This window comes from Glossina fuscipes, unplaced genomic scaffold, assembly GCF_014805625.2.
Source record: "Glossina fuscipes isolate IAEA_lab_2018 unplaced genomic scaffold, Yale_Gfus_2 0, whole genome shotgun sequence".
Taxonomy (NCBI): domain Eukaryota; kingdom Metazoa; phylum Arthropoda; class Insecta; order Diptera; family Glossinidae; genus Glossina; species Glossina fuscipes.
The window spans coordinates 21460122-21480651 of NW_023998414.1; the positions used below are offsets into that span (position 1 = coordinate 21460122).

The 20530-nt window shown below is 32.5% G+C and overlaps 2 protein-coding genes across 5 annotated transcripts; both read right to left on the reverse strand.

Moving 5' to 3' along the window:
* Window positions 1-4019: 4019 nt before the first annotated feature.
* On the reverse strand, window positions 4020-14010 carry LOC119643726 (synaptic vesicle glycoprotein 2B-like). Its single transcript, XM_038043173.1, has 7 exons — window positions 13832-14010; window positions 6326-6436; window positions 5932-6256; window positions 5506-5872; window positions 4963-5434; window positions 4545-4701; window positions 4020-4471 (listed from the first exon to the last, which is right to left on the reverse strand). The coding sequence occupies exons 1-7, from the start codon at window positions 13866-13868 to the stop codon at window positions 4243-4245; spliced, it is 1698 nt and encodes a 565-aa protein (XP_037899101.1). The 5' UTR covers window positions 13869-14010; the 3' UTR covers window positions 4020-4242.
* A 4128-nt stretch (window positions 14011-18138) lies between these two features.
* Window positions 18139-19312, reverse strand: LOC119639654 (transmembrane protein 256 homolog). Of its 4 annotated transcripts, none has more exons than XM_038037221.1 (4): window positions 19226-19312; window positions 18875-19100; window positions 18509-18802; window positions 18139-18422 (listed from the first exon to the last, which is right to left on the reverse strand). In XM_038037221.1, the coding sequence occupies exons 2-4, from the start codon at window positions 18992-18994 to the stop codon at window positions 18276-18278; spliced, it is 561 nt and encodes a 186-aa protein (XP_037893149.1). In that variant the 5' UTR covers window positions 18995-19100; window positions 19226-19312; the 3' UTR covers window positions 18139-18275. The 4 variants fall into 4 exon arrangements, with proteins under 4 accessions (XP_037893149.1, XP_037893156.1, XP_037893140.1 ...); XM_038037228.1 differs by lacking the exon at window positions 19226-19312 and adding an exon at window positions 19164-19182; XM_038037212.1 differs by lacking the exon at window positions 19226-19312 and having other exon boundaries at window positions 18875-19215.
* Window positions 19313-20530: the final 1218 nt, after the last annotated feature.

Below are 20530 nucleotides of genomic sequence, written 5' to 3' on the forward strand. Positions count from 1 at the left end.
TCAAACGGTTCTTAAGAAAGCTTGACTCAATTTTTGACGAATCAAATAAAAAAATTAAAGTTCCTCCTCGCCTTGTGTACTATTTATGGCAAGAGAAAGATTTTTAAGCGTATTTGCTTTTTTTTTATCACTCAGGGTCATTCGGGGAATGTACTCAGCTGTGGGCGTGGTAATGGTCGGCAAGGACGTCAGGTAGAAAAGGAGAAAAGAAAAGCGAGTAGTTTTTGTGAATGTTCGCTTCGAAAGTGAAAAGACCTGGAAAGGTGAGAAAAATTATCACTGGTACATTGTCTGAAAGCCTGGCAGTGCGGGTAAGGAACCGCATAGCGCGATAGTGCATCGTACGAACACCTTAAGACTGAACGGATGAGTCAACTGAGAAAGTTTAGCAAACCGGCTCAAGGACTTGATTAATGGATAAATCTCTTTTATCTGTGTAGAGCATTTTCACCGTATGAGACTTTACATTACCGCAACGCAGCCTACATTAAGCTGATGGCAAAGGATATCGAGAAGTTTGGAAACACTCTTGTCGTTCGTGGGCATCTGAGTCTTTTGCTGTTCGAGATTTTGCGTATGCCAATTATACTTTAATTTTAGTCAAATATAGGCGATGTGAATGTTACGATTATGGACTAAAATGAAGCATTTAAACTGCCTTGGCTATCGATTCCATCTTTCGACATTTTGAATGCATGTTCTGTGCAACGGAAATCGTTTTTTCTTTCGAATGTCTGATAGCTTCAAAAGATGTTTTAGATATTATTCAATATGCGGGCTTTCATGAGAAATATGCTTTGAGCGTGAAAATAATGTGCAATTTTTGGTGTCTTAATATCAAAGCGAGCGGTTATTCTTACTTGCTCCAAAGAAAGAAGAAATTGTTTTCACTATGAAAAGCATTTATTGCGCTCGGAGTTACCTTGCAAAAATCTAACTGTGCTATTTGCTCCGGATTCAATGAATATATATTTTTCATAGCAGTTGACTCTTCACTAATCAACGTACGATTTTTTTCATCGATGTTCAAGTTATGAGAAATTCAACTCATCAACATCGTTTACACCACAAATACTATTCGGTAAACCTATAACATGTCATACATAAAATTCAAATTCGTTTCCATGTCGTTTATTGAGAAGAACCTTCTTACAATACATGTATGGTTGAAAACTACAGTCAAGGGAAATATTCGAATAATCGAATGATATCGCCTAAAAAGATATTTAATAATTTATACCAAAATTGATCAGAAGGACTCCAGAATGGTCACACTTTTTATAAGATAATGCCACTCGAAGAGAGATTTAACGGTCACTAAAACATCATTGACTGAGAAAAGCTAACCAAAATGTTAAAACAAATTTTATAAACAGATTTGGAAAAAACGACTTAAGACCTTTTACTATTAATGTAACAATAGAGAGTCTTTAAATGAAAATTTTTTGCCTATTTTTAGGATAGGTTTGGATAATAAGGTTTTAAATAAATATTTCCGTTTTTTTTTTGTTTTTTGTTTGACCATAAACTTGATTCGATGGTCAGAGAAATTACGAATTCAGAAATATAGTCCTTGAACTGCTTACGCTTTACTACATTTGATTATACTTTACTTATGTAAATTAATTTCTATTGTTTTCTTCCTTCTCGCTACGTCCCCTAAAAAAAAATTAATTAATTTGTCCGGATTGTATGTAATAGCTAGAACGACTTAAAGTCGACCAGCTCTGAGTAGACCTTATCTGATTTGATTTAAGCTTGTCGGTCCGTCTGTCCACTTGGCCTCCATACAAGTATTTTTACGTTCCACCTGGGAATCGAAATTTTTGACATATTTTTACAAGGTTTGATACACTGATGTATCTTGACTCAAAGCCTAGTCCTGTTGAAACAATTTTTTGTATGTGATATGAATCTTCCTTTGATATTCCTACAAATATTCCGTTTTCACATTTTGTTGATTGTTTTAGATGCCTCTTTCTTTGTTAATCTAAAAATCAGATAAGAACATACAGTTCTTAACTTATTCGAAAAATTATTCACTTGATTCCATCATAAATGGCCCAAAAAACCAGACCGTATTATCGAGTAGAGATTTACTTTTCATTACTGTCCTTGAAAGGGATCCGAAGAGTTGAGTTCAATTTTCCAAACTTAATACATTACGTTAAAATGTTATATAATTTTTCTGGATTAACTCACTCACATCTTAAACTATTAAGAAGTATTTCTTAGTGCCCGTATGCCCTACACCACTTATGGTACAGCGTACATTAATTTATTGGGGATGATTGTAACACCCAGAAGGACTTGAGATAGACAACGGTGACTATTTTTACGCGTGGAAAATAAAACCTCACTTTTACATGTTAACTGCCTTTCAGATGAAAGCAAAAACTTCTCTCTGCACGGATAGTATCGTATCTTTAGAGCTGATTATCGCTTATCCCGAGGAAGATTGCCTAGTGGGTGCGTCATCAATCGACAAGTGTTACACCTTTACCGGCTGAGAAAACCCCACCGTACTGAAATTTGAACCCTCGAAAAATGACTTGGTACCCGCTGCTTCTACCTACTCGGCTAATCCTGAGGCATATAAATACTTATTGACAACTATTGTGGCAGACAGACAAACTGGCACTTAAATCATTTTAAAATTAATTTGGGATATGAGTTTATGATTATTAATTCGGAATGAATTGATCGCTCCAGGAATTACACATATCGGTGCCAGTTGAACTTAACCGAACAAGTAACTGCTGTGAGTTCATTGCTCATTAATTGGCAGGACACATGTTCAATGCTTATATTTATTAATTTCTTAATAACAGAGAGACAGTAAATAATGCCATTGTAAACTGATGTTTTTATTGGCCTTATCCATAGCATAAGAATAGCATAAGTAATGTAAATTTTCTTAACTCAATATTTTTGTGTATGTATGATTTTACCATCTCTTTTTATATAACATTTATTCTTATACTCATATAATTAACACTAGGCTTGTAAGCCGCTTAAGTAGCAAAAATGAACATAGTAAGTTAAAATTTAGCACAAACATTCCTTGATCGATTAAGAATATGAAATGAAAAAATGAGCGCGATCTGTTCACACACTCGCCGGCAGTGCAAAAGAAACTAAAGCACTTTTCGAACACAACGACAATTTTTTCAAATTGCGTCTATAAATTTCGAACCCATGAAGATATTTTCGACTGAACATCAAAGTGATCGTAATGAACATTTTCGGGCTTTCATAGGCTTTCGTTGCATTACCCCATTAGCACCAATATATTACGTACTTGTATTTTGATCTTCTTTTATCTTCAAAAAGTCGCTTATTGAGAAAAATTGGTACAATAGATATTAATAAAAAAATATATTTCATTATCATTGAATTTGATAGTTGTGTACATTGATGCTTCTTATTAGTTTATCATTTTCATCAATAGACGTCGCTGATCAAAATCACCCATTACATAATACATCTAAAGACATTAACTTCCTTACGTCGAATTTTTAAAGCCGAAAACCTGTCAAACTGCCGGGTGTAATAAAAATTCTGTGTTATTAAAATATTTATCCAAATAAAATCGGGGAATATCTTGTCTTTCAAAGGGATAAGCTTTTTCCATCTTATTTCTTCAACCCTGCCACTGATCTTCTTGATCGCTAGCTCTAACTCTAGCTTTCGCGAGTAGGCAAAAATCGATAAAATGACTTTTTATCTTATCGTTTTTTGTATCAGTCCAAGGGAGGAACATAACATAGCGTATGTTATAAAAAATATCAGCATTTTTGCGAAATATCAATAGATGTAGTGCGTGTGTACGGTTTTTAAATGCTACTCGATCTCATATCTTATTTAAAAAAGGAAAAGTAATAATACATTTATGTAAATCTTTCTATTTATTATTTATTTGTTCGTTCGTTTTATTCTTTCTATGTAAATAAAATATAAATAAAAAAATTTATGTACATACATGTTGAAACATGTAATCTTAAGTATAAGGAATGCATATAAGTGTAGTCACGTTATGATTAGCTAATGTATTAGAAATCAGACTTATGTGGATTGGATTATGACTGCTCGAAGGAAAGGACTCACAACTTTAAATTAATATAAAATTTATATAAAATGTGTGTGTGTGTGTGTGTGTGTGTGTTTTGTGTTTGTGTGTTTTATGTATGCATTTTTAGGTACAATTGTGCGTATAGGTATATTAAGCATTAAGCAAATAATTCAGTTCCCCGTCATTGAAACCAAACTGGAACGTCTGCGAGTATCTATTGGTATGCGATCTTTGGCTGGATTCGGTATGAAAAAACCTAAAAGTCCTGCCAATATTAACGAAACGCCCGAGGATATGAACGTAATCTCGCAATGATTGGTAATAAGAGCGCCTACAATATTAGCACCGACTACACTACCCAAGCGTCCCATCATCAAAGATATACAAACAGCCATAGCTCTAAAAGGCAAGAAAATCCAAGATATTAATTTAAAAATCGTTTCAAAACTCAATTTCATATTTATTTACAAACCTTAGTCGAGTCGGATAAAGATCAACTGTGGCGGCACTTAAAACATTTATACCCAATCCACATAGTAAAAGTATTAAATACATATAGAGGGCAAAATTCGGTTGATTGATAAGCGGAGCCGCTATCCCACAAGCACCGCAAACGGCTAAGCAAAAAACTGCAAAAAAAAAGTTTTTCAAAATAATATTAAAACAACGAAATCATAACAAACAGTTAACCAGTTAACTATGTTGACTTCTTTACCGATATACACTTATGCTCGTTACGGACACAGTGCATATGTAATATAAAATTAGATTGGTTCTAATGAAACAAATACACATTCATAATGATAAAATTTTATAAGGAAATCCGACAAGGACGGATGAATGTCATAGACAGTTAACCGGTTAAAGGATATATTTCCGTATACACTTACATAATATGCTACGTTTGCTAATCTTATTAATAATGCCGCCGATACAGGCGAAGCCTACAGCGTATAGGAATTCCAGGATAAGCGATTTTTGATAGGTGGATATGTCCAATTTTTCATTGCATCGCTCCATCATCGTGTCGGACACGTTTCGTGCCAACTCAAATTTTAAAATACTTTCGTGCTTCTCGTAAACCACATTGCATATATAGGCGCTACTACTCGGATTAGCGTTCATAAATTCGGCAACGCTATTTAAAATATCCGGGAACCACATATACATGCCATTCGAGGTAACAAATATCCAAAATTGTATGGTACATATTAATACAGTGGTCATTACATATTCCCGATTGAATAATGGCTGAGTTTGAGACCACATTGATTTTAATAGAGCGGTTATCGGATTTTTATCTCTCTCATCAGTAGAATGACGTCGTGTATTATTATCTAAGTCTTCGATTACATGAGCAACCTAACGATATCGGATAAATCTAATATAAATTTCATTGAATTTATTATATAACTTTTATTTATTTTACTTACCGGGAATGTTTCTTTTAACTTGCCCGTATTAAAGCGATAAATATCTTTTAAAACTTGCAAACATTGCTCTTCATGACCTTGACTTAGCAAGAATTTCGGACTTTCAGGAATTCTGAATAAGCTTAAACCGCATAAAAGGCCAGGTATACCGCACACAACCATAAATAATCTCCAAGGCTTATAGGTGAGACCCAAGAAAGTTAAGGGCAAACGCCATTCTTGATTAATAACCAACCAGGCGATGCCGGGCATTATCATAGCACCCACACCAAATATGAAAGCTGAGCTCATTATAGCGCGCGAACGATTCTTTTCAGTATGAAATTCGCCCAAATAAGCATAAATTGTGGCCGAACCGCCGGAAATGCTATATAAAATTAAGCCTAAATCAATAAATAAATATTTTCAATTAGTTAACAAACCCACCAAAATCCGTTAAGAAATCGTAAAATGACTAAAGACCAAAAATTTGTTGAAAAACTTGAAACAACGGTAAACACGAATCCCATTAGTAATGTGGGTCTTATAATACTTCGACGACCTGTAGTGTCAGCTAAAAAGCCCCATAGATGCGAACTGCTAATGATGCCAGCAAAACCGATCGCACTCATCACACCACGTTGATAAACTGTTAAATTAAGGTCACACTGCGATACAGGCAGCACAAAACTAATACCCAATGTCTCCAATAAAACATTCGCAAGTATTACCCCAGATATTAAAATCAAAAGATAATTAAATTTACCAAAAGCTATAACAGAATACAAATATTATTACAAGTCGTAATTTAAAATTGCATTAAATCTAGGAAATTACTCACTGGTCACTTCTAAGGCATTTTCAAAATACTCGGTGCCTTTACTTAATTCAGGTTGTCCGGCGATAATATTTCCACCCTCGACAGTGGCAACCGTTAATTTAGTTTTCTCAGCTAAAAGATATATAATTCCATGAACAAAGAAATGAACAAAAAAAAAAAAAAAAACATATTCGCTTTAGGGGAAACAGTTCAAAGAGATAGTTCTCACTAATATCCAAAATATTTGTTAAGAAAATTGATATTTTATACATGGACTGACACGCACTTAAAGGGCAGGGCGTTCGTTTGAGAAGTGTTGTAACATCTTCTTGTCAATTGTTGGCGTCCTGAATGATGCCGTGAACACACTGTCGATAACGATCGAGCCAATTTTTAAAGCTTTCTAAACTAGTAACGACATTTCTCGTTTCTATGAATCAATTTGTATACCCAACAGGCCGACTGTCTGACCGTCTATCATCTGTTCCTAAGACACGAACTTAGTAATTCCTATCAAATACTCTAAATAGTGTGTGAAATTTATACCTAACGCCACTTATGTTATACGGTATGTTATGATTATTTTGAATGGATCAATGTAACCAATGCAATAGGACTTAAGATGCAACCATCTTTTATTATGTCGACCTATTCAGTGTTAAACGTTCTCCAGTGATGGTTTCTTTTTGGATGGAAGAAACTATAATACAGTATCATCCATCACCAAAAGTATCGAAAATTGAAGCCACTTTTGCCGGACTTATTGCACAGAAGCCACAAAAGCCGCGGCGCGTAGTGTCGTAGTGTAATTGGTGCAAAATTTTAAGATAAAGAAAAAAATCATTTAATCTGTGTAGTGAACAGTGGAGAAGCATGGGAGGGATTCTAAAATATATTACTCTTTATGTGATTGGCGACCAATTTAATAAGAAAGATAAATTTTCGATCAAGAAAATGCAATCATTTGTTGTAATATACTAGTAAATGTTTCTTCATCGTGTTTTACTAAGAAACGTTATTTCAAAAATAATGATCAGAGGAAATATGCTGTGTGACGTTGTGAGAATCACGGATGGTATACTTTGGTGTCGCAAAACGACAGAGAGTTTTTAATACTATAGCAGAGTTCATATTTTCAGTAAGCACGTTAAATTTCTAGGTAGAATGACCAATTCCCTTCGAATCGCTCCCAGCCTCATATCAACTCACTCAGCGATCGACTCGATTAAACTTCACTCCCATGTTTTTTGCTTAGAAATGCTTTCGTCTAAAGACATCTTTTAGATTAGAGATTAAAGAAGTTAGAAATCAGAAGCAGCTAAGACATTAAGCCATAATATCGCGGCATGGACTTATTTATCAAAGGAAAAACTTGAAATTTCCAAAAGAGAAAACATTTCTTTCAAGTCGTAAACCTTTCTTTATCATATTCTCGAAGTTTCAAAGCATCTATTAAGTCAATTAAAGAATAAAATTGATTTTTGAAAAGATCTCTCAATCTCTGTATCTCTATCTCTCTCTCTCTCTGTCTACAGAGATGTAACCCATTAATTGATATGCACTCCAATGTTGCTTATACTTGTTACTGAGTTCTATTACATTTTGAAAGCTACAAAAACACAGTAATTAGAAGAGACCTACCTATACATGCATATATATTTAATAAACCATAGCAAGAAGAAGAGAAAGAAGAGGAATAAGTCTCTTTCTATTTAATCGTCTTTACTTTGGTAAGAAATTTCCCGAAATATATGTAAAACTATTTTTATTCACATCCACATGGTAAACATATTTACATTTTGATTTTATTCAGATATTATATATGTTTTATATACATTATATATTATATATATTCATATATATATATTTATATATATTTATTATATATATATATATATATATGTTGCTTTCGTATGAAACTTTATCTCACTTTCAATTACTCTTTGTAGACATTTCCATACATTTACATTTCACATTCCTGCTCATTTATTTTCTGTTTACGCAAAGTAAAGAAAAAAAAAACATTTGCGATCATTTAATTGAGCCGGCAATTATTACGAAGTGTCTTAATCATATTTCATAGAGATAGATGTTTCTAGTGGTTCGAGTGTCTCTCGTCTTATCGATCGTCTATATTGTTTTGTATGCACGCATACATATGCTTATGTGATGTACTACAGCATAGGAAACAATTCATTTAAATTCTGACATGCTTCATACTTTAATAAATGTACATAAATAGATGATAGATATATATATATATATATATATATATATATATATACATCGTTTTCTATAACCATTATTTACTTTATCTTTTCATAGGCAATATCGGAAAAAAGCCTTAAAGAGCTGCCAAAACATATTTTATTGTAAAAGGCATTACCAATTTTTATGTGCTTCCTTTTGAGTTGAGGTGAGAGAACCGTCTCTTCGCTTCAACGATTCTCTGAACATGACAATGTGTTTAGCATAGTAACACATCAACGAACTCGATATTTTTGTTCATTTGTTTTCTTTTGCGACTACTTTTCTCGCTCCATTACAATTATGAATTTCTTTATTATTTTTTAGTCGATTGCATATTTTGTCCTTACGTCCACACCATTTTTAATTTATTACAATCGCAATTGTGTTCGTTTATTTTGAGCACAATTGAGGTTCAATTACGACCACTTTCGCGTTAATAGATCAGTAAAAAGTCTTGAAAAAAAAAAAAAAATTCACATCACCGTACACTCTCCAAAATTTCTCTCTACCGATAGGATACAGATGTGTAAAGGATTAAACAAAATATTAAGGTTTTATGTTATATAGGAGTATTGGTCCAAAGTCATTGGCTGCGCGCCACTTCAACTAACTGGTCCTTTTGCTGTGAGTTCCTAAAATTGTCTCGAGAACTAAAAAAACCGAACTAAACAGCTACGTAACATGCTACGTAACTGAACAAACTTTTGGAAAAATATTTAACATAGGACATAACATAGGACATAAAGCGATAAAAGTGTTAAGTTATCGAAAATGAAGATTCATCGATACGTTTTGTTTTTCGTATCAGCATAAATTTAAGTCTGAGATGATTCACAATATATATCCCGCTGCCTATTTCTCACTTAAAATGACAAAAATTTCTGTAAAACTTTCAGTAAATTTTAAAAGTTTTCTGCATAGTTCATTATTGGAAAGCGAAGAAAAGCAATTCACCTTCAAACGAATTAAATAATGTTCAGCAATTTGAAAAATCTTTTTGTTGACTTGTTTTTTGTTCGCCGAACTATGTCGTACTATCGAACGAACCATGCCGTGCTTTTAAACTGTTTAAGCAAAGATTTTCCATGCCTTTGAATTAAGATAGACAGACTTGATGATATAATTTAATGCGTACTTATGCATACTAAAAATTAGACCCTTCGTCCGAAAATATGATTTACATTTTATGGAAACGTTGAAATTATTTGATGTTTTATCTTGAGTTACATTACATATCATTTTTCAATAAACATTTATTGGGAAATTAAATGAAACGATTAAGTGAAATGTTATCAGCTGAGAAATGTACTCATATATATAAAATTTGAAAAGGTGCAAATTTTTAATTGCAATGTAAGAAACAAGTTCGAAAGAATGTACGAATCTCTTTAATTCATCTAGTGAACGAAGAAAAGTATATATAACTGGACATACATTAGATGAGAGACAGTCATATTATGATCTTGCTTTTCCCCATTCTGTCACATTCATAATAAATTTGCATCTTTTGCGACTAATTTCATAAACATCAAAACACTCTTATTAGATAAGATATTCTCTGATCACCACGGAATTTATCTCACGATGCCTCTGCTCCATTCAAAATTGACCATTTTAATTCTATGACAAGTTGAATGCATATTATGCAGCTGTTGTTGGTGCAATTGCAAAGATCGCTGTTAACGATTATCTGGCAGTTTATTAAACAGCAATGGACTTCAACGGTAGTTCCACGTAATCGATATGCTTTTCTTAATTATTATAATTATAAAATAATAATTAATTAAGGTAACAGAGGGTCAATTAAAATTTATTATACGATTCAAGTTGAACTTAATTGCAATTTAAAATTTTTGGGAAATTTTTGATTCTTTTCCTTCTAAATGTAATGAGCATAGAGAATAAAAAGTGATTATATTTTCCAAGGAATCAATCATAAAAATACAATACATGATCATAAAGTAATATATTTTTGAAAATCTTTTAAACTCATAAATTGCAATTAAGAGTAAATTCGCAAAATTTTATTTAATAGTATTAACTTTGTGGATTAATTATTAAATAGATATCTTACTATATTCATCCATTTTATTGTTAAAAGAGTATTTCACGAAAAAAAAAAACCCCTTAATTATTAATATTCCGTAAAGACAACGTTAAGCAATTTATAGTCATTTAATTATTTTTTTAATTTTTAAAAAGAAGAAACACTTGTGATTGCAAACAATTTACTCAACGTATTGTTCCTTATAATCGAACTTCAATTATCAGGTTTTTTTCCTTATATTCCAAGAAACTGTATTCTGTTTTGACAGCACATTATCAAGCAATTATCAATTTCACTTCTCAATAGTACGCTTCTATTTATTTACATTACTATAACAGTAAATGTAGGAATCAGTTGCCTATTAATGGTAGCAACCAGCACGTATTTGTTTATAACCGACTATACGCATAATTTTGCATTAATGTTTGCATTTACCTTTTCCCCAACATCCCCCTAACAAACAATGCGAACAATTATATTAGATTTGTTAAGCATATGTAGTCGCGTTCAATATAAAAAAATGCATTGCAGCTTTCACAAAATATCTATGTATTACTGATTCAATCGTCTTACAGGCTCAAAGGTTGGGTTGTCAGAACCTATACGACATATGGTATAAGGGCAAATAAATTTGAACGGATGTACGCAACACTCAGAAGAACTTGAGATAAAGCACCCGAGCTTAGATCGGTCTAGAAAGTAATTCTCTGTCCGTCGGTCCGTTTTGTTTTCTTCTCTATAGCCTACAGGCCGTGAGTTTTAAAATATTTTAATGAAAGGACGAACGTAACTAAAACTCGATCTAGATCGATTCGCTTTCTGGATCGATCCAAGCTTCTCTGTCCGCCTGTTCGTTTTGTTTTCTTGTGTATAGCCTACAGGCCGTAAGTTTTAAAATATTTTCATGAAAGGACGAACGTAACTAAAACTCGATTTAGATCGATTCGCTTTCTGGATCGATCCAAGTTTCTCTGTCCGTCTGTCCGTTTTGTTTTCTTGTGTGCCGCCTATAGGTCACAATTTTTGCGATATTTCCATTACATTTCTTCTTCAGTTCTTCGATCCCTTCTAATAAAGGGACCTATTTTGAAAAGTCATTTATATGAACAACCACATTAAGCGAAGTGATCCAGAGTTGTGGCCCAGTATAATGTTTTTACTTGTTGAAAATGTTGGTTTCACATTTTTGGACTACCCCTGCTGCCAAGATAAATTCAAATATTAATTAAGTCAGCTATAATTGATGTTTTACTATTTTCCTAATAAAATGCGATCTTTGCTTAACCTTTTAACAGAAGTGTAACGAAATTTTCCTTTGTTGTTACTGGATTTTCTTACTCCGAGAATATATGCATATATGATTTTTCAATTATTCAATATTTGAGTTTTTAAGCAATCGACGACAAACACGCGAATATAAATGCGTTGTATCTGTATCGCAAACGGCAGACGGACAAATAGGAGCTGGAGTCTCTAAGCGACAAATTGGTCTTTGCCAATATATATCGAGAGTTATTCTCTGCTCCACATTCTTCTTGCGAAAAACGAACGCAATTATTTCTTAATATAAACGATTATATGCATATAATAATATGCACATAGATATGAATGTTTATGTCCACAGACCAAACGACAAATTGAGTTAAAGCGATCGATAACTATGTATATAAATATACGAAATGAAATATACTGTTTATGGTGTACGCAAACTTTAAAATCTCTAATTTGACGTTAATGACTTCTTTCTTTTCACTGTAAACGCTGTAGCGATGAATATACTTTTTCTCTTGTCATTATTAGTTTCAATAAAAATTATTCGTAAACAATTCATTTAACGAATTTGACCTCAAATAACGTAAACAATGTCTTTGAAAACAATGTGGAGAGGCATTCAAGAATGTCTCTCGAAAACTACCATTAAACGAATCGTAAATATTCACCACTTTAAGGAAAATGTATTAAAATTGCATTTCAATCAATATTATCGATGTTGTCACTATTCACATTCACTACTATTAAGGGAGTAGCTCACACCTATTGTGCCCTTTGATTTAAATGAAATGAATTAAGAAATATATGAGTTTTTAAAGCTTCATCGTAATTTTTGGAGTAAATTTGGAGGCTCGATATATTTGACATAACTGATAACTTAGCCATTGGTATTGACCGAAATTAAATTTCAACAATTTTAGATAACAGATATCTAAAAATTGTGTGAAGATCAAAATGTATATTAAAATTAATTAAAAACGCTATAGGGAGACACGGATAGTCATTTTTTTATCCTACACACTCCCACTAACAATCAGTCTTTCAAAATAAGGTTTTATATGGGAAGCAACCGAGAAAGTTGCCCAGTCCGAAGCATTTGCCATAGTGTTCGTCCAAATTCTATTACAACATATTAAAAATTCCAGTTAGACAGGCAGATGGATAAATAAGCTTAGAATCATTTTATTTTTTAATTGAAATTAATGCTATGGGATTGTCGTATTGACTTGGCTTAAACAGTTTTCAAATTTTTTTGAGATTTCACCTTTGGTCGGATATATAAGAAATGCGGGTTCAATCAGTCTGTTTTTAAGTTAAAGGTTCAAATTTCTATGGGGACAATTTATAAAGACTTTAAAGGCATATGCCTGACTATAGGCGCGTCTCTCGTTATGGTAAATGAATGAAATGGACCATTATGGAAAGCGCTGCGCCTTTAACGCAACAATAACACCACTCGAAAGTAAGTTATCTATACTTTGCGAGACAAGGATCAGTCTTATAAGCAAAACTTAGTTGGTTCGAAGATTGAACCTTTAACGCAACAATAACACCACACGAGAATGTGTTATTGAATTAAGCTCGTGAGCGGAACTTTCTAGGATGGCGTTGTAGTTGTGATGTATATAAGCAAGTTTTTTAGGAAACTTGGAAATACTTAATGGAATATTTCAAAGAAATTAATTTCGTGACCCATATGGAATATTTAGCGATACAGCAATCAGTTTTTCTTAGTTCATTCATGTCCTTTGCCTTTAGTCATTGAATTTAACCTTTTTTAAGAAACGAGAAAAACCTTGAAAAATGGCATTAAATATCGATCGATTATCAATTGAGATTATTATTTCATTTATATATATATATATATATATATATATATATATTTTATTAATGATTCCTCTTTTAACTTGAAACTGTTTCCATAGATTTATTAATTTTCAAATTTAAAGAATACTTACAGGCTACACTATCTTGTTTATCTTTGAATTCGCACATTTTGTTTTTGTTTTTTTTTTTAAGAATATTCAAAAATTAAAAATTTTACAAGAATTTATTAAATTATTTCACAGAAACGCACGCACACCAGCTCATTAAATTTTAATACATATTTAAGGTGTAAATCCTTTATATTTCCCCTTCAAGTAACCAACGCAGTCAATCTTCACAACTAAGCTGACTGATCTTGAATGGAACGCATTAAACACTTTTATAGGCAAACAGTGGAGAATAAATTGTAAACAATAGAAAAGTATAACTTAAATGAAATGAAAAGCGCAAGCGTTATACGTCTTAGACATGTATATAATGTGAAAAAAAAAGAATAAAATAAAGTAAAATAAAAATAAAATAAAACAAAAACAAATAATGAAAAAATCTTTATCACACAACTCATAAAAATTGTTAACTACACATGTAAAAGTAACAACGCGGTTAGTTTTATAACCATTGTAGCGTATATCTTATGCAGATTAATTTAATGTAAGTAAAAGTGTATTTTGAATTGTACACATACAAGGGCCTATATATCTATGAATTAAAGTTTTCAAATTTTCGAAAGATTTTACTTCAATACGCAAATAAAATGTTAAACGATGATAATCTATCTCCCTTACGGGGATAAACGCAAAGAATTAGATTCAATTATTTCTTTCGTTTTCTTGTTAAATTGCATATTAAGAACTATGCATAATCCAATAACAAAAGAATAATTTTTCTTAAGTTCTCATAATGAGTTTGATATATGTCAATTAATATACCCGTACAATCGCGTCTAGTAAGTCAGGTAAGAAAATATGAATTGAAGGAAAATTTGCACTTTTTAAGTATTTTAAGTAAGAAACAACACTATAATGGAACACAGCTTATCATTAAATACACACACCGCTTCGCCTAATACAGGCCGAAGAACTAGTCCGAAACGAACCATATTTAGCGACGTTTATCCTTTTATCAAAATATTTCAAAACTTACGGCCTATAGGCTAAAAACAAAAATACAAAACGGACAGACGGACAGACGGACAGACGAACAGACTGACAGCCAAGCTTAGATCGGTCCAGAAAGTGAATCGATGTAGGTCCATTTTTAGTGGCGATTGTCCTTTCTTCAAAACATTTCAAAACTCCCGGCCTATAGGTGAAACACGAAAATACAAAACGGACAGACGGACAGAGAAGCTTAGATCCATCCAGAAATTGAATCGATCTAATCGATAGAGTACCTATCTCAAATCCTTCCCGCTGTTGCATGCATCCAAACAAATTTCATATATTCTTGCACCACAAGGAATGTAAGATATAACCAACTTTTGAACCTGCAGGACGTTTAAATTGTTTACATTCTAATCATTCTGATCAGGCATATATATTCCTGTTTTGAGATATCTGCAATATCATAATTTTACCTCAAGTCGTGTAGGGTATAAAAATATAGAATCCATTGGTTAGTATCAAATTAACTGTAAAGTACGTTAGCTTAAGTTAATAACCTATGCATCAGCGGCCTCACTTATCCCAGACAACGTGATGATCACATTTGATCGATTAAAACGTTTCGAACGTTGTTCGCTACTGAATCTCTTACTCATTGTAATTCTTATCTATTCCGATCATTTCAAAACAATCTTAATATTGATTATCATTTTCATCTGTTGCTTGAAAATTGACAACAAACAAAAAGAGTATGACCGATCGATGATGGGAAGAACATCTTGACTGAAATATAATTGCGATCTTATGAATAATATGAAATGCACTGACACTATGCAATTTGTCTTTAAGAATATATACAGTTGGTGTATAGTGTGGCTCCTCAATTCCAAATTTAGAACGCAAAAATCTTATTATTTACCTCTTAACCAAAACGATGCAATCATTCATTCGTGCGTTTCCCTTTCACTAATACAAATTAAATAAAATGTATTGGATATGTTTTATCTTTTGGTTCTTTTCTTAAAAGCGAAGAATTTTTCAAAATTTAATTCAATACGTAATCAGTATTTAGAAGCAAACATTTTTAAAATATTATTATTAAAGTAAATGTCTAATGTCGCAGTAGTTAGTTGCCAAGTTACATGAGTCTGAGTTCATTCATATAATTTCAAGATAAATCCAAATTTATAATTTTTATTTAAGTTACAATCTTATTTTCACTTGTTCTACCTTATGACAAGCATTTTATTGCCATCATATATGTGTGTACACAAACTTTTCTCTTTCTAAAATCTCTTATCGTCATAATAAAGTAAGAAGATGTACATATATATATATATATATATCACATTTTAGTTATATTATAGTTGTTGTTTTCAACGAATTACCGAAATCAGTGATTTTGTTAACCTAGCAGAAGCAGTTTCTAAATAATCATATAAATTGCTTTTTTTATATGTGCGTACGTTAAAACTATCTAAAATAGGTGTCAAGACCCGAGTGAAGCTTCACATATGCTTCGTTGTAGTGACAATGTGCCAAAGACTACTAAACTGCTCCAATGATGTCCCGAGCTGTTATAAATGATATAAGCAATTTTATATGCAAGTCTCCGAAAGTTGCATCGGCCCTGTCATGGATTAAATTATGAACGAAACTAGTCTTTAGAAGTCGGCTTTACTCATCTAAGCTAACTTGATTGATACAATCATTGTTCGGAATATATTCATTTTGTTAAAACGTTTACCACGCCCAGAAGATATAGATATATACCAATATATACCAAAATTCTGCATGTCTGTCTATCCGTCAGTTCCGACCTCCAGTCTATGCATCGGATTGTGGTAAGCATTCGCTTAGTCGCAAAAATGGAAAATTGACAAAAGTCCTGGAAGTTCTTACCGACGGATTGCTAGTGCGAAGCTATCAAAGATCGCGCTCCCAATACGAAATAAATTTGTGTTTTTGGAATTTGTTATAGGTTACCATATATATATATATAACAATACAAATTTTCATTTCTATTCTATGAATAATCCTATGACATCTGTTAGAAAATTTACAACACTCACTTTATAATATAGGGTACCAAACTTTTTTGCCATTTTTATACCCATCACCGAAGGATGAGGGATATATTCATTTTATCGAAACGTTTGCACAGCCCCGAAAAAAGCATCAGAAACCCCATAAAGTATATATATTCTCGATCTGCAGGAAATTTTAAATCGATTTAACCATGTCCATCTGACCGCAAAAATGAAGCTGTCGACTTCACATTTGGAACATTGGAAGTTCTTGCACGCAGGCTGGTATTGAAACAGTAAACGGTCATGGATATAAAAAAATTCGGTCCCAACCGAATTTAATTTTCTTGTTTCTTTTTTTTAAATTTATTTTAAGATAAGTGTGAGGACTTGACGGGCTAGACTTCAGATGCTGTGCAAACCAAAATTGTCATTGCGATATTATCCGCGTTGCCTAAATTATTGGAAAATCTTGTTACAAATAGATTAGTATTAAATCTCTCTTCTCTTCTCTTACAATATGCTTGCCTTTCCTTCTTGAGTAAGGCACTTGACGAAATTAATCATTAGTCATTAAGTTAAATAAAATTAGTTTTACCCATACTTTTACCCATACATTGGTTTCGTTCTTACGGTGTGGATCATACTCAAAGAGTTTTAATTAAATCGCACATGTCTGACCATACGCCGATGAAATCTTTTGTTTCATAGTGGAACCATATAGGCCTAACATAGTGCAACATTGGAAAGTACTAATGTATACTGATGATGTTAAGCGTAGAACGTTTCCGTCTCCTTGAATCAGATCTTATTTTACTGCCGGAATGGTATAAGGTAAATGGAATGTCGTTGAATATAAAAAAACATAAGTGCATGACGTTTGGCAGAGAGTGCACTATCAATATTTCTGAACCGCGATTTATTCGCCCAACCACAGTTTTGTTCTCAGGAAAATTGCAGATAATCTGGAGCACCCTAAAAACAATTCACATAAAGGTTTAGTCGAGCCTCATTGAATCCGCCGCAATGCGAAATTATTTCACCTACACTCTACCTAATGCTTTCAAAAATTTGCAAACAAGCAAAAATGGAGTGTCAAAAAGCTTCGAAACTCTTCCTTACATTTCTCGACTTATTCTCGGCAGTCCTCGTAACGGAATACCCTTGAAGAAACCGTTATATATATATGCACCACGTAAACTTTGTCACGCAAGCCTACATGCTAACAATATTCATATACATCGCTTATAAGCTTATGTTTAATGAAACCGAGGTTCCCGCCATGTATATCAAGAAATACATTAAAAATTAACCGAATAACAAAAAAAATTTATTGATAAGACAGACGAAAAATAAGTATTATTAAAATGCCAGTAACAAAGGCATTAAGAAATACGACTAATACATATTTTTTTTACTTTCGCAAAAAAGGATAAAACTGTGTTTTACAGAATAAGCGATAACCAGGCGGCTATAAGGCAGGAACCTCCTAATGGAGCAAGACGTGGATATGGTGGTTTATTTCCAGTGAAAGCGCGATAATAAAGCGCACCGCAAAACAGAGCAGTGCCAATAATCATAAGAGAGCCAGTCTTAATATTGCAATAAATGTATGAAAAATAAAGGGTATCATCATCAATCGACTAATAGGATATTGTATGCAATGATAATAACTTACAACAACAGGATGCTTGGTCGAAGGCACAGCTAGGAGAGCAATAGAATGAAAGAAATGAAAGCGATTGGCTGTTTCAAAAACAGTTTTTAATTCTCCTTTTTCCGGTAGAACAAGTTCATGGCTGCCAATGGCTCCAAATATTACGGCCGATGCTCCACTTAATCCAGCCAATCTAATAAAATTGTAATTTCGCCCAGCCAATCTCCATAACATGGGATAAGAGGTTGTTAAAACCTGTTTTGTAGTATTCACTATTTTTTCGGGCATTTCTGGAATATATAGTTTTTCAAGCTCCTATGGATGTAAATTAAAATAAAAATGAAAAGAAAATAGCATTTTCGTCAAAAACATAAACATTTTTCTTACGTTATTTACCGTAAAATTCTTCCCACCACCTTTACTTAACAATGATGACGTCGTATTAATAAGTGCACTGCTCACTGGATTGCCAATAACAATGTAATGCAAAACCTCACCAAGTGTCATTTCGCTGTTGTGTTCCTATTTCTATTTTTGCAAAGTTTTCGATATGTCTTTAAGTTTTCGTTTTCAACACAAAATTTATTGTTTAAATGAAAAAATGTAATATTATCTGTAAATTTATGAAATTATCTGACGTGAAAGTGCTAGGAAACGATTGACAAGAAAAACATACTATTCTGACTTCACATTAAACAAAGCACTCTATGATAGACATATATATATATATAAATATACACTCTTTCAAATCTTTGCACCGGTTGCCGTTATCGGCACTTCGCCTTCCGTTATAAAAAAGAAAAAAAAAACCAACGAAATGAAATGTCTTTACACTTTCCTTTTTTTTGGATAATAACAGAACACAAGCAAAGATAAATCCTTTTAACACAGGTATGTTATGAAAACTGAAATAAACATGCAGTTTTAGCAGCGAACATTCAATTGCATAGATTTTCCTTCTTAGGAACCACTATACTGTTAAATCTAATTTGGACCATTCCGACAGATAATAGCCGTTATAAAAGATCCTTTTTCAATGAAATTTTATTGATTCCATCAAATAATGTTTTCTAAATATTAGTTTCGATTTTATAAATCAAGAAATTTTAAAAATATGTTGTTTTCATTGTACACTAACACGAATTGACAATACGAAACCTTTATTAGTTACTTATGTTAGAAATTTTGCAGCGACGATACGCGGATTGCATTGGCAGTCATACTGATGACGCTTTAATTGGGTACCTTAGTGCATTCTTTTTTAAAAATATTTGGAATCAGTTTCATTAAAAAATGTCACGCTACTGCAGCTGGGCGCCGTTGCAAATATGTAGAAGTGAGTTCGCGTAAAAAACACTCAAAACCGTCACGCCTGTATTGAATTTGTGGATAAAGCTATTGAGAAGAAACAAGACAATTATTGACAAGATCGATATCTGTTTTTTATTTCCAGCGTTCTTCAATTATCGGCGAGAACTTCGCATTGATTTCTGGCTTAATTTGGCCACTGATTTAGTACATTTCAATTACACGGATTTGTAGTACAGAAATATGATGATAGGTAGCCAATTTCTCTCAAGTCGATGGTGCCAGTTTGTAGATATTTGAAATTGAAGGACAAACGATTCTTTTATATCTCAGAGAAATAAAAATAGAATTTGAAACTTACATCTTATAAAGTGTAATTTATTCAGTATAGTAAAGAGATAATTCATAATTTAAAATTAACATGTTGAAGTCTGCAACGATTTAATTTTAAATAGAGTCTTAAAAACTAAAATACATTCAAATTCCAAATATTTAATATTTGTCATTTAATCGGATCGCCTCAACTTTCAATATTTTTGTTATGGTGCGAATAAAATCGTAAGAGCAACTATCGAAAAAATTTTATTATCCCTAACATATATTTCACAAATTTCCTAAATGGGCATAAACGCAAGGATGGTGAATAAAAGTACTAAAGTTAAATTAACTGGCAATATATGCAGTACGACTTCTTTGCAAAATGGCCACTTCTCGCTCGTTCATTTCATTTTTTGC